General features: G+C 37.9%; 1 protein-coding gene across 5 annotated transcripts in view; it reads right to left on the bottom strand.

Annotated features, from left to right (window-relative positions):
- Window positions 1-5,195: 5,195 nt before the first annotated feature.
- Window positions 5,196-15,358, bottom strand: part of LOC147238821 (diacylglycerol kinase delta) — a 67,660-nt gene continuing 57,497 nt past the window's right edge. For 4 of the 5 annotated variants that reach the window (XM_086196811.1, XM_086196813.1, XM_086196814.1 and 1 more), the window contains 14 exons: window positions 14,890-15,061; window positions 14,682-14,780; window positions 14,400-14,475; window positions 13,922-14,029; window positions 13,163-13,259; window positions 12,931-13,038; window positions 12,711-12,824; window positions 11,875-12,009; window positions 10,712-10,875; window positions 10,227-10,332; window positions 9,911-10,000; window positions 9,466-9,579; window positions 8,535-8,649; window positions 5,196-8,426 (listed from right to left, as the gene is read on the bottom strand). In XM_086196811.1, coding sequence (XP_086052937.1) covers window positions 8,374-8,426; window positions 8,535-8,649; window positions 9,466-9,579; window positions 9,911-10,000; window positions 10,227-10,332; window positions 10,712-10,875; window positions 11,875-12,009; window positions 12,711-12,824; window positions 12,931-13,038; window positions 13,163-13,259; window positions 13,922-14,029; window positions 14,400-14,475; window positions 14,682-14,780; window positions 14,890-15,061 — 1,551 coding nt within the window. In that variant the 3' untranslated portion in view covers window positions 5,196-8,373. The remainder of the gene's footprint in view (window positions 8,427-8,534; window positions 8,650-9,465; window positions 9,580-9,910; window positions 10,001-10,226; window positions 10,333-10,711; window positions 10,876-11,874; window positions 12,010-12,710; window positions 12,825-12,930; window positions 13,039-13,162; window positions 13,260-13,921; window positions 14,030-14,399; window positions 14,476-14,681; window positions 14,781-14,889; window positions 15,062-15,358) is intronic. The other variant, XM_086196810.1, reaches the window with a different exon arrangement.

The raw sequence follows: 15,358 nt of genomic DNA, 5'->3' as shown, positions 1-15,358 counted from the left end.
CACATAGATAAAAATGAGTTAATGTATGAAATTGCACGTGTACATACATTTGCATGTATATAAATATAAATATATGTTTGTATATGTTATGTATGTATATACAAACATACATACATACAAACATTCTTCCATTCAAACAAAAACAAACACACATTTACTCATACATATATACATTCATCCATCCATACAAACATGCAAAAATATGTACATCCATGCATAAACACATACATTTATCCATCAAACAAACATACATGTCTGTGTAAATGGATGGACAAACATAAATACATAGGAACATAAATACATGTGTGTATGCACGGATGAATGTATGTATGTATATGTGATGTATGTAAGTTTATGTTTGATTGCCTGTTTGGTATAAGTATGTAGATGTGCACGTTTGAACTATGCATGTACATATGTATGCATGTATGAATGTATGTATATACTTATGTGTTAATGTATGTATGTACGTATGTTTGGAAACATGAACGTATGGATGGGTGAATGTGTGTCTGTAGTACATATAAACATAAATACATTTATGTGCACATACATGCATTCCCTGAACCAAACATACATAAATTCATCAATACATTCATGAATATATATGTATGTACATATAAATATACATACATACACATGCACATAAATGCAGCCACCAATCCGAACACATACATACATTCATCATATGAATGAATGTACAGATGAATGTATGTATGTTCGGATGGGTGAATGCATGTATGTGCACATGTATACATGTTTATATGAAAATATATACATACAAACATTCATCCATGCATACGTGTATATATAAAAGAAAATATATGTACTTGTACATATATGGATGTCATACATATACATTCAAATATACATACATCACACATACAATTATACATACCTACATTCATAAATACATACATTCAAATATGAACTAGTGTATGTATGTTTGTACTTACATACATATGTTCATATCTGAATGTATGAATATATGTTTGTACTTAAATAGATATGTTCATACATTCAAATATGAGCATATATGTAAGTACAAACATACATACACACAAACATTTATATGTATATGTATGTACATACATGCTTATATATGTACATATAACTATGTATAAATGATTGGATGGATGAATGTTGGTATGTAAATATATGTATGTATACATGTATGATTTTATGTATAAATGCATATTTATACATACAAAAATACTTATGAACACATGTATGTATGTATGTTTGGATGGATGAAAGTATGTGTATATATGTATGTATACATACATGTGTGCGTGTATGTATATTTGTACATGAATACATAAATACATTCAAATGTATGTATGAATGTATGCATGTATATATGAATGACCATATGTTTGTATTTACAATGCATGTTTTTAAGTATTTGTTTGGATGACAGAATATTCATATAGATGTATGTACCTATTAAAGTATGTTATTATAAATATATATACATATAGATGTATGTATGTCATTACACATGAATGTATACATACAGATATTCATACATACATTCACAAACACCCACTTTCATACACTTCATATATGTATGTATGTATGTAAAAATTAACAGACATACATTCATCGATTCAAACGTATACATAAGTTTACATATGTATGTGTGTGTGTATGTGTATCTATCTATATCTATATCTATATATAAGAAACAAATGTACATATGTATGTAAGAATGCAGGAATTTATGTATGTTTGGATGGATGAATGTATATATGTATGTATGTATAAACATACATACAAAATACAACCATACATAAACACATATATATGTATACATATTTTCATCATCCATTCATCCATCCATATATACTTACATGTACATAGGTATGTATATATAAACAAAGATGCATCACACATACAAAATACATATATGTAAATATGTATGTAAATATGAACATACATACACACATACAATCATAATATATATACACACACATATACATATGTATATGTACACACATATACATATGTACACACATGTGTGTGTGTATACACTGTGTGTGTTCACTTAAACTTATGTATGTATGTATGTATGGATATAAGTATGTGTATGTATGTAGGTGTGACATTTGTTTTCATGTATGCTTATATGTATTTTTGATGCATGCATGTTTGATATGTGTGTATATGTATGTACCAAATATGTGTGTGCATATGTATGTATGTATGCATGTATATATATTTGGATGGATGAATATATGTATTCCAGTTAATTTATACATACTTTCATATGAATGTTTAAATATATGTATGTATGTATGTATGTATTTATATTTTGATGGATGAATGTATGTATGTATCAACATACGTATATATGATGTATAGATGCGTGTATATATTTATATATGCACACATCCATGCATACATACATACTAACATATGTACATGTACATATGTGTAAATGGATGGATGAATTAATGAATGTATATATGTTACTTTTGGATGTATGTACTATATATAAAGATACATACATACTAACATATGTACATGTATGTATGTGAAAATGAATGTGCGTGCATATGCATATATGTATGTACAAATGTATGTTTATATGGTTGAATGTATGAAAACATGATGTATGATTGTTTTCATGTTTGGACAGAGGAATGTATGTCATTATGTATGCTTTTATGTATTTGTTTGGATGGCTAAATATATGTATGCATGTAAGGAGGCGTTATCTTACATATATTAATACATATTGATATATACATGCATATGTACATACAGTATGTGTGTGTATATATATAATACATACATTCATCCATACACATATATCCAATATTACATACATAAATATATGTATCCATATATAAACATAAATACAGACATCACACATACATATGTTCATCCATACATGTATGTATGTATTTGTATGTAAATACATAGTAACTTATGTATATATACATAATTATACATGGATGAATGTATGTACGTTCATATGTATTTTTGATGCATGCATGTTGATATATGTATGTTTAAAATATTTATGTACATATTTTTCAATGCTAACTCTCTGAATGTGTATATTTATATACGTATGAGTCTATGTATATATGTGTTTGTATGCATAAATATACATACATCCTCATATTCATCCATCCACACTTATACTTACACATACATAATTGCTATTTATGTTTGTTTGTATGTATGTAAGAATAAATATACACTTACATTACATATCTACATTCATCGATGCAATAATCAAACATACGAAGAGATACACATCAAACATACATGAATCACACAAACATGCATATCAATACAAGCATATTAATTGTAAACATTCATCCAAAACACACACATACAATTTATATATGTATATAATACATATACATATATACACACACACATATATATATAAATACATGTATACACACATATATATGAATCATACATAATTACATTCATACACAAACTACATCCATCCATATTCACATGTATATAAACATGTATTTGAACACACACACACACACACACATATATGTATACATATATACATACATATACATACATATACACACACGTGGATATGTATATTTGTATTTGTAAACATATATGCATTTATCCATCTATCATACCTATGTATGTGTTAACATACATATGTACATCCATACATATGCAAATGTTTCAATCATACATACAATCATACATACAAACATACATAAATATGGATGTATGATAATACCTACATGTCCATGTATGCATGCACTAACACATACATATATTCATCCATCCATACATTTCATTTGTATGTAAACATGTGTGTATATATACACATTCCACCATACATACATTCCACATATACATCTTCCATACATACATACGTCCATCCAACCATAAATCCATACATACCTACCTCCAAATATACATACATTCAAAAAATTTATAAAACATACATATATCACATACATACAACCAGATACATACATACATACACAACATCAAACATACTTAACATACACATAAATTAATCACACACAAATATACATACATACATATGTAAAAACATATATTCATGTATACATGTTTGTAAAATATACATACATGTGTACTTATCTATAACATGTTTTATAGATAAGTATACATGCATGTATTTATGTATACATACATATACATTCATCCACGCCCAAAACTCACAAACATCCATCCATACATGCATCAAAGTTACATCAATATATATATATATATGTATGAATAAAAATCCATCTATCCATCCAAACTCCCATACATGTCCAGACACCCATGCAAACATACATATATCACACATCCAATCGTCCATTCATGCATCATACATATTTACATACATGTACATATATTTTGACATGCATACATAATGTAGGTATAAACTTAGATTCATCTGTACATACATAATAAATATATAAACAGTTTCTGTTTGATAATCTCAGAATTATAAAACATGACACCAGCCAAAATTGTCATCACACTTCAATAAATCGTTTAATCTCCAAAGATCTGCACTGAGCTTGTCTTTGTTACACACTGCACACAATAACACAATATAACACCTCGCAACACACACAGGGTCGTGCAACATTTAGTCTGGCGTCCAGCAGCGCACGGACACAGGGCTTTTCATGTCAGGGAGAGACGTTCACCAACGTCCTCCGTGGAATACTTTTGCACTAAGATGGAGTATTTCTGGTCCGGTTCAGTTCCTCAGCTCCATGCAACTCATCAGAAAGAAATACAAAAACAAAACCAAAGAGGTCTGCCTCATCTGACATGCTTGCCTTGAGAATAACAGAAAAAAACAAATAAAGGTTGAATATAAATAAGGGATTCCTTTTCAGCACAAGAAATGCAAATTCAAGCATAAATTAAACAAAACATTGTAGAACATTTTGCTTTTTTTCTTCTTTTTCTTTAAATACAAAATATTGAATTCAACAAAAACTGATGATGTGTTTTGCGTGTAAACGACTCATTAGCCTGTAGAATGTTGGAACAATCCCAGTAACTTTGGCTTCAAGTTAAATGAAATCACTTTAGTTCCAAAACGTTTGTTTGGACGAGTTTGAAGTTCCACTTGAAACATGATGGGAGTTTTCAAGATGCTCGAACTGTACAACCACTGATGCATATGTTATTTTATATATATATATATATATATATATATATATATATATATATATATATATATATATATATATATATATATATATATATATATATATATATATTACAGTTTACAGCACGCTTTTGTCCGTATACATTTTTCATGAATATAATTCTTATCAATTGAGATAAAAAACACACACACACACACTCATAAACACTCTAACATACACAAATGTCTTTTTTTCTTCTATTAAGTTTGCTTCTTTGTAAAGTGCAAGGCAAGATACAGTAAACTTTGAAATGTGCAACAACCTTCCAAGCGCATGTTAGCTCTCTCTCTCTCTCTCTCTCACACACACACACACACACACACACACACACACACACTTGGTGTGTCTCGTAACTCACTGGACTCGTTAGGAACTTGGCACGACACCACTAAAGCCTCTATGGTGTAAAGCTGGCACACGTACGGGTACGGTAGCGCAATCCTAGCGGAGGGTTTGAGTCTACGTCACCTCACAGCGGCTTCACGAGTGAAGGCTTGCCTCCAGGAGAAAAAACAGCTGAGACGGTGGAGGAGCAACCCTTCACACGAGGGGGGGGGGGGGGGGGGGCACACACATACGAGCCTTTCGAAGTACTACCAGGACATGGAACTGCTTCTCAACGTCCACCCTGAGTGGGTCAGGATGGAACTTTTTAGTCTTTTTCTGAGTTTGTAGTGGTGATGGATCAGCTTCAGGGAAACGTCAACCACAGGGACCATGTGACACCTTTATGTAAGAGCCAGTACTCAACACTCACATTTGTTTTGTAAAAGTACGTCAAAAAGTGTCAGTGGAATGTCTCAAAAGTTACTGTCAAGCGAGATGTCCATGAGGTTATATTTAGCATCAGTATTTATCATACGTACAGTATTTAATGTTAACCAATTTTCAATGATATTGTTGAACGGTCGTGTGTGTTTGATGTTGTTTTTGTGCATTAAATCGTAAAACCTGAAGAGTTCATGTCAGCTCCCGTCAGCCGATGTCAGCTGATGAAGCCAGCGCAGCTGTGAGGAGACGCGCCATGCTAACCCACATCCGACATGAATTAGCAAACATTTTCATTTCATCCTCGCAATTTCAATTTCAAGTGGACTGCCTTCTGTGTGGTCGGTGGATCTTTACAGGGAAAGAACTGATCCATAAAATGATACCAATAACAGTGCCGAGTTATTAATGTACTTTAAAATGTTTCCTCTTGTTTTAGGAGTATGTTTGTATGTATACACACACATATAAATATATATATACACACGCATACCCATATGTATGTCAATATTACTGTATGTCTAAATATTTATGTATAGACACAAACATATTTGAATGAATAGACATATACATACATGCGTGTGTATATATGTATGTATAAATATATGTACATGCATTGATATATACATATTTATAATTATACATATAAGTATATATAAATATCTATATTCACACCTAAAGTTTCTATGAATATATGCATATGTGTATATATACACATACATACGTATCTATATGTACACACATATGTATGTATATGAACATGTATATATTCCCACATATGTATGTATATGACCATATATCCATATTCCTTTATACCCACAGCAACTGTCCCTTTGTATATTTTATAACCAATTTTCACGAGTTTGAAACATCTAGAGAGCCGTGCTTTTCGTACGTGGATGAAAATCGATGTTTGTGACGAGAGCCTCTGAATTTGAATACAATTCCATTCAAGCATTAAACGAGAACACGCTTTTTGCCAACTTTGAAGAGTTTATGCTGAAATTATAACAAAAGGATCGCTGCTGTGTTCGAAAGCAAACCTGCTAACCCAACTTTACATCTGAGACCCTTTCACAAGTTTTTGTCCAATCAAAATCTATCAGGAGCCGATAACCGCTGAAAGCACACGGTGCTACAAGCAGGACAAATCCCTGTTGAAGCGCTGCTCGCAGCCAGGAGTCTTAGACTTCCTGTCGAGAAGCAGCTTCCTGTCCACTGTGAGGCGCCGCAACTCTGAATACTCATGCAGACACACGGCAGCGTTAACTGGCTTCCATTAAACGCCCAGTGGCCGAGGGGTTTCGTCGAAGGGGGAGGCAGCAAAGCCACTGAGAGCAGATACTAAAAATAAATATATCTGTAGTCATAAAAGCTTTAAACCACCGACAAGGCAAAAATCAAACCTGCAGGATTTCTATATTACATTCAATCATGAGCTGGCAAAGTAGGGAACTACACGCATCTTTGCTCCACGCGTCCTTGATGCGTCCTCCTTCGCCAAACACCTTCGCCGCCGAAAGCACGCGGGTCACTTCATCTGGAACCTCCCACCACGACGCAGACCGGTTCTATGACGTACCGCGGTGCAGTTATAGAACTTCACACCTTGATCCTGAATTTCAGATGAAATGACGCACGTCGCAGCCTCGACCCACACACACGTCAACACGACTACGAACCACTTGAGAACCACAACAGTAGAACCTTTGTGAAAATCACATTATCGTTTATCATTATTCACAAGTTAATACACACAAATACATTCCTCGGTAGAATTTTTTGTTGTTGTTTTTTTTTTTGCAACATTAACGATGTTCTCCAGTTCAGTAGACGCAAAAAAAACAACAAAAAAAGGAAAACAAAAGAGAGTCGAGATGTTGTTCATTTTGTTGCCGTTTCGGAGTTCACATGGCAGTAGCAACAAGAAATCAATACTCGTAGAACGTCTGGAGAACCAAGGCTATTCGAAGTTCCATCATTGAAGGTAGAGAGGGAAAAAAAGTGATATAAAAGAAAGATGGCTGCACTCGACATGCATGCTGAGCGCCGCGTAAACACATTTCTTTGTCAAAAAAAACAACAAAACCAAAACAAACGAAGAGAAAACCCTCGCGCCTTTTGCTCGTCCTCTGTTTGATTGGCTGCTTGACAACTTCCTACATCAACAGAACCAAAACAGGAAGTGATGCGATGCAAAGCAAGGCCCCTTCTGGAAAAAAAAGTAAGTAAAAAAAAAAAAAAAAAAAACAAGAACTAAATTTGCTCCCCGTTTGAAAAGAAAGGTCAACACACGAAGCTGGGAAGATGGTTTCCTTCCTCACACCTCTGTCAGGCCACTAGGTTACCGTGTTGGAGGAGGGGGGGGGGGCTCCTCACCCCCTGGTTGTCAGGGCAACGGGGGCAGAAATAAAGCACCTCACACAGGTCTTCAGTTACCCGAGGAATCTGCCTCATAAGCCCCGCCTTTGATATCCCAAGTTCCTGAAGAAAAACGAGAACATTTTAAATCAAACAGCAGTTTTGCTGGCTTGGTTCCCCTGGTTTCTGGTTCTAGATGAACCGTGGTACTGAAGCATCAGGAACCGGTACCTGAGAGAGAACTGTTGGACTTCTGCTTATGGAGCTTCTCTCTCTCCTTCTTCACCTTGGGGATGATCTTCAGCTTCATACTGCTGCTGCTCTTACTGCTGCCCCTCACCGACTCCTGAAACACATGAGAACCGGTTTGAGCTGAGACCCACACTGACTAGCTAACCGCTAGCTAGTTTAGTGCCATGACAATCTGGTGACTAACAGAGAGACTCCTGCTACTAATGAGGAAAAGACGAAGAGGACTACTGCTGGACATGCTGAAATCCTCACTATGCTAACACTTACCATCCACTACCATTCATTGTGCTAAGCTAACTAGCATGGGTCTCAGTTCCCTAATGAGAGAGAAGAGTATATCTTTGATTCCTTTAATGCACACATTTTTCAAAATTTGTTAAAGAAAAAGTTGCTATCAGAATCAGGCTAGTCAGTAAAATGTGAAAATGCTACAATTTAATATTCTATTATCAAATCTAATATTCTTGGTTTATTGACATTCATTTTCAATTGTTTGAATCAGCTTTTTTTTACATCCCACAAACTTATTCTAATCTGAACTTTTTCTTCAAAATTATTGGAATTTTTTTCTTTCCAATTTTTGTTAGTTTGGAATTTAAAGACAAAACGTCTCATGATAGTCGATCCATTAGTTGGAATGTGTAAATTCTCCATTCTTCCTCCATGATGACAATAAGTGACTCTCTGTCTAAACGTTAATCTCATAAATTAGCTTTTAACATCTAAAATCCAGAAAAAATTGAAGTTCATGTACAAGACCACTTATCTAGACATTTGTAAATAAAAAGATTGCTATGAAAAACTGCACTGGAGTGTAGTTATTCGTAACACTCATGCAGCTAGTAAAACCATGTTTGAACTAGCTGTGGGAGGAAGCCAGCCATGCTGACTCATCAAAATGTTTTCTCACCTCCTCGGAGCACTGCATGAGCGGACAGATCCAGTGGATGTCGTCCAGCTTGTGGAGCTCAGCGCTGAGGCTGTTCAGGGTCGACCGAAGCTCCTCTTCATCCGGACACTCGGACTGAGGGGGAAGAGACGCACCGTCACTTTAACCTTCGAGCCGATGACGATATATTGAAATAATGACAAATATCTCTCTTTGCTGATGATGTGCCGATATTATAGAGCAATTTTTGTCCGATTTCAGTCAAATTGATGATTTGATTAATGGTTCGTTTAGGGAGTCCGACCTCCAGCTGATCCTCATGTGGAACCTCTGAGTTTATGATATTAGTGAGTTTAAAAAAAGGGTTAGAAACAGAGAAGGGTCGAGAGCTACGAAGGAAAACAAGGGCGGGAGAAATGGGAGGCGTGGAACGACTCAGCAAACGAGGAGAGAGAGAACAACGTACCAGTAGCTTTCCATCCAGCAGCATCTTGGTCTCGGCCTGGAGAACTTTGCTGCTGTTGACAATCTCCACGGCTGTGCTGCGACTCAGACCCTGGGAACCAATGAGCAGAGCCATGAGTGCTGCTTGTTCCGTGTGTTCCACACCTCATCCACTGACTTAATGTGTCAAAAACAGGAGAGGAGACATGAAATACTAGAAACGGGCCCTGACGGAGGGGCTCCCGCTCCACTGACGAGCGGGCGCCTGAAAATCTGCACGTTCTATCAGTGCAACCAGCCATCTGTCCTTCCGTCTGTCCCCCTCCTTGCCGTCTCACCTCCGGGCTGGACAGTTTGGCCTCGGTCAGCACCAGAGCCGTGGCGTTGACGGCGTGAGCCAGCTCCTGCTCCACCAGCTTGTGGGTCTTGGCTGCCTCGCGTATCCTTGGGAAGAGGAGGAGGAGGAGGAGGAGGAGAATTTCAATATTCATCTCAAAGACACGGTACGCTTTTTGGAATAATTCCAAGCAGTTATGACCTGCTGGTGGTCAGTTTGTTCGCTTTTTAAGTTCAGTTTAGGACTCTAGATGTTTTTTTCTGAAGGGCTGAAAATTGTGTCTTAATTCAGAACATTTATGTCTTTTTCATTTAGGAACATTTAAAAAAGAAATTTCTCTTTGTCGTTTTTACAAAAAATGCTACTGGGGGAGGAAGTTTGGCCAGATGAGTAAAGAGTCCTTAATTGAAGATGATTTGATTCCTGCCCTGGAGTTCTGGCACAGTCAGCGTTTAAACTCTCAAAAGTCCCTAACATGACACCTACTTGTTGATGAGCGTGTCAGCCACGATGCCGAGCTGCTGAACCTGAGCGCACTCCTCCTCGGTCAGGTACTCCATGGACTGCTGGGAGTTGAGGCGGGGCCTGGTGGCGCGGTAGCTGTCAATCTTCCTCTTGTCCTCCCATGACTTCAGCGTGCTCTCAAACGCCTGCTTGGACAGAAGCGCAAAAGCTTTAGGCACGAGTGACTTCTCAAGCAACCGACCTCGCTCATTTCCGCATGCAAATGATGCACTGCATCTGTACTGAGAGTAAACAACGGTATTCAGGAGCAACTTGGCATCAAATTGGCTTTGTGCAAACAGAAACGAAATACTCGGGGTAGAAAACTGAATGAAAAGACGAGTACAGGCACAGGGCGTCTTGTTTTCTAAGGTTTTTCTTTGTGCATCAGCAAGATTACACAAACAATTTGAAGCCAAATTTCACCAAACTTGATGAAGGGCTTTGGCAAAGGCCGACGAAGAAGTCCTTCAATTTTGGTGCAGATCTTTTAACATCACTAAAACTGTTATTTTTTACATTTGGTTTGGTTTGGCAGAGGTTGGCCCTCTTCTAGTGCTGCGTCTATCCGTGGACCTCCAACTTTGGGATATCTTGTTTAAATGAGCAAAAATGAGGAAGAAGACAAGTGTGAAAAGAGCACAAAAATAAGATACTGGAAGGAAATCAAAGGCCAACGAGCCAATTAGCAGTCCTAAAGCACAGCTCCAGCTGGGACAACACTCAACTGACACGATACCAGGAGGCTGAAACCAGCGAGCCAACGTCGCTCCGTCTCTGCGGAGCTTAAGGAGGGAACCGTGGGAAAAAACAGCCTAAATTGGCTCGCCTCAAGGGAGCTCTCAGAGGTTTGAGTGGCATTTAGAGAGAGCTAAGAGCTAAGAGCGGGTTTGAATGTGATTCAAGAAATCACCAACTGGAAAGAGTCAACAACACAGGCAGGAAGCTGAAGCCGAGGAGCTCAGAGTGGATTTTTGAGTGCAAGGGGGGGAACATTTCAAGGAAATACCAATGTGTTTGGATGTTGTATTTGCTGTGGCAACAGTACTTCAAACGGAGTTTTGTTTAGTTTGGTGTAAAAACTAAAGTTTGAGTTCCTCCACGACATCACGCAGCAGATAATCCCTACTAGATCAGCACCGTACCCTGTCCCTGGTGAGCATCTGTGCTCGATTCTTGTGGACGATCTTGACAATGCCGGGCGGCTGGATCCAGGCCTCCCCGTCCACCTGGACAGGGACGCCCTCCTCCCCGAGGATGGTGATCTTCACCTGACGGCACTGAGACACCAAACAGCAGCAGTCACACATCACTTCCTCAACCTCAGATGTTAGAAATCATATATATATGTATATATGTAAATGTGTGTGTGTGTGTGTGTGTATACATTTAGCATTTTTTTCTTTGCATTTGGAATTTGATGTATTTATAGTTGAGGTAATCACTTGAAACACAAGCTTATATGTGTGTGTGTGTTTCAAGTGATTACCTCAACTATAAATACATCAAATTCCAAATGCAAAGAAAAAAAAAGCTAAATGCTTCCTTGAAATGTGGAAGATACTAAAGGAAAGAGATATTAATAGAGTCTTCAAATAATCTTGTTCAAACAAACTGTGGGAGTTGTAACTGTGTCTGTTTTTATGAGCAATAATGACAAAGTAGTAGTGCACTGAACTTTGGAGTTTCTATAAGTTAAGGGCACATGCACACACCTGTGCAAAGGAAACCTCAGCCAAACTCAATGCAGTAAAAAAAAAATCAAACTAAACTAAAAGATTATTTTATAAGATGTTTACAAGTACGGCCCCAAACTCTAAGTTCTTCTCTTCTTCCTGGGCCCATTCAACACCCAATCAGCTTCGTAATATTGGCACCAATGACTTTACCTTATTGGTGGAGGTAATGAAGTATTGCAGAGAAAACGTGTGTGTGTGTGTGTGTGTGTGTGTGTGTGTGTGTGTGTGTGTGTGTGTGTTACCTGAGCAATACGATGGTGCTGCAAGTTGATGACTCTGGACATGGCCATCTGCATGCTGCCAAACACTGCAACCACCTCCAACTTCTTATCATCAAAGGATGGAGCCCCAAAGTTCTGGCGGAGGAGAAGAGCAAACATCATGTCTAAACTGGTCCACTCTAAAGAACTGAAAGACGGTCTTCCACTGTGAAGGTGTCAATCCCAAAAGCTCAACACTCACATTGTCCTCTTTAGTGCCTCCCCAGAAGTTGATACCGCCTGCATAGCTGGGGATGTTGAGCACAGCCAAGCCCTGGAGGCTCGGCAGAGACATGGGAACGCCGTCACACTGGAGAGGGACAAAATAAGAGTAAGATACACCAGGAAGTCACAGGTGGGCGAGGACATCCTTTTGTCCCCAAACTGGCTACATTCTCTTCTTCATCCTTTAAGAAATAGAACCTTTATCTGACCTCCAGTTGAACTCTCTGCTCCAGGTTTTTGTATGTCTTCTGGACCAGTTCTTTAGTCCCCAAAACTCCATACCACATCATGTTCTTGGTACGACTGCTGCAGAGGGACACCGATGCACAATTCATTTGATGAAACCTTCATTACTCAAAGAACTGAATCAGCTGACAATTGATTCTCTGTATTTGGCCTCTTGAAATTTCAGTTCTAAGAGAAACTCCACGGTGGCTAGCTCCTCTCAGAGGAGTTCCAGATCTGTCTGGTCCAGAAACACCTCCAGGTGTCCCACCAGCACTCTCCGATGTTGGCTATATCAAGAGAAACCCAAAACCTGCACTCCTGATACAGCCAACAGAGAGATGCGCAACTCTCCATGTACGCAGACGATGCAGTGATATTTGTGTCTAACCCCAGCTCATGGAGCAACAGTATTATTGAGAATGTGATGGAATAAAATGGCAAGGATTTAAAGAATTGCAACTCTGCAGTAATCAGAAGTACTGATTTATACTTTTCCACTTTGAATGATCAATTATTGGAAGAATAACACAGCAAAAAAAATCCTGAAATAATCACGTTAATACTTCATGAGCTGCTACATTACTTTCTGAGTACTAGGAGGCCCAAAGATGAAGCTTAAATACTATAAAGGATGTAACATAAAATACTACCTGTTCCTGAAAAAGAGAGTTGTGGAGTTACATAATTAAATACCACTCTAATGTGTGTGTGTGTGTGTGTGTGTGTGTGTGTGTTCATACCTGCATTTTTTAGGGTGCTCATCGCGCTTGTTGTTAAACTCGAGGGAGATCTTGGCGTCCAGGCCGATGCCAAAATAGTTGTTCATCACACACTTCTCAGAACATTGCCTGCATGATACAGAGGGTTAGAATCAGAGGGCACGTTACAAGACACGGAAATAACACATAAAAGTAGTCAAATCAAACGCCACAGGTTCAGAAATACACAAATAAAACCATGATGTGACTTGTTCAATAACAGCGATGACAAATAACACAAACAAGAAGAGTAAAATAAATGCCATTCTTAGAATAACAAAGACAAATGGAATTAACCAAAATGAAAAATAAAATTTGAGCACAACAGAAAAATAAAACATAAAAAACACGACAAATAAAACTAAATTTTAAATAAAAGTGACAATTCTATAAAATATATATATATAATTGATGAATCAGTCAAGTTCATATCCACGCGTGCACGCATACAGCGACTCACACAGCGTCCTCATTGAAGGCAACAGTGTTGAGGCTCTCCGGCTTCTCCAGGACGATCGGACTTAAACTCCCTTGACCTGTGAAGAGAAGAATTGGATTTTAATGGATGAAATGTATCAGTGCAGTTACAGCCAACTTCCAAAGGACTTTGACATCTTCTTGACAAACCGCAGTAGTTTGGGATTTTTAAACACTGGTGTAGTATTTTTTGCAAGCGCGGTATTTTGGAGCGCGTCCCTTCACTTCGTATCACCGCTGAGTTCAAACTTAAGGGGACACCTACGCGGCTCAGCATCCTTCAGCTCCTCGCTGCTCTCTCTCTTGATGGAGGATGAAGACGACATCCTCTGGACCTGTGTGTGTCGGTTCTGCTCGTCCACCACTGAGAAGGTGACATTAAAAAAAAACGCGTGTTCGAGTTCTACCGTTGTCTGACAAAATGACAGCATGAGGAGAGGAGGAAAAAAAGGTGAAAATTGCTCTCTTCTCACCTTTCTCAGCCTGCTCGATGATCTGCCTCAGGGCTTTTTTCAGGCTGTTGGCTCTCAGCATCAGCTGCTCCTTGGAGCGGTACGTTTTACCCTCGGAGCCTGACTCACCGCCACTTTCACTGGGGCTTGAGCCACCACCCTCCTGGCTGGGAACCGAACCTGCTGGTACCACCTGGAGATGACAGGAAAGTGAGTCCAGGTATATTTTGATGGATTCCTGCGGTTCCGCCTCATAGGAAGTGTGGAGAGAGCCAGACGAGCTTATGAATCTCTTCTCTCTGGCTCATTACTGAGCTCCAGACCTACCTGTAGCTAACCGCCAATTAGCTTAGCTGCTATGTTGTGCTATGCTAGCAGAGGGGCAGTTTAGAAAGCAGACTCAAAAGTCATCAAGTACACCTCAAAAATGTTCTTTCCCTGCGTTAATATAATTAGGGTTGTTGTTGTTAACATTCGCTGTGGAAAAACA

This window comes from Aulostomus chinensis, chromosome 24 (assembly GCF_037954235.1).
Source record: "Aulostomus chinensis isolate RoL2024-O1b breed Wild chromosome 24, RoL_Achi_v1.0, whole genome shotgun sequence".
Taxonomy (NCBI): domain Eukaryota; kingdom Metazoa; phylum Chordata; class Actinopteri; order Syngnathiformes; family Aulostomidae; genus Aulostomus; species Aulostomus chinensis.
The sequence above is the reverse complement of the archived record's forward strand: the minus strand, read 5'-3'. Positions and strand labels throughout refer to the sequence as shown.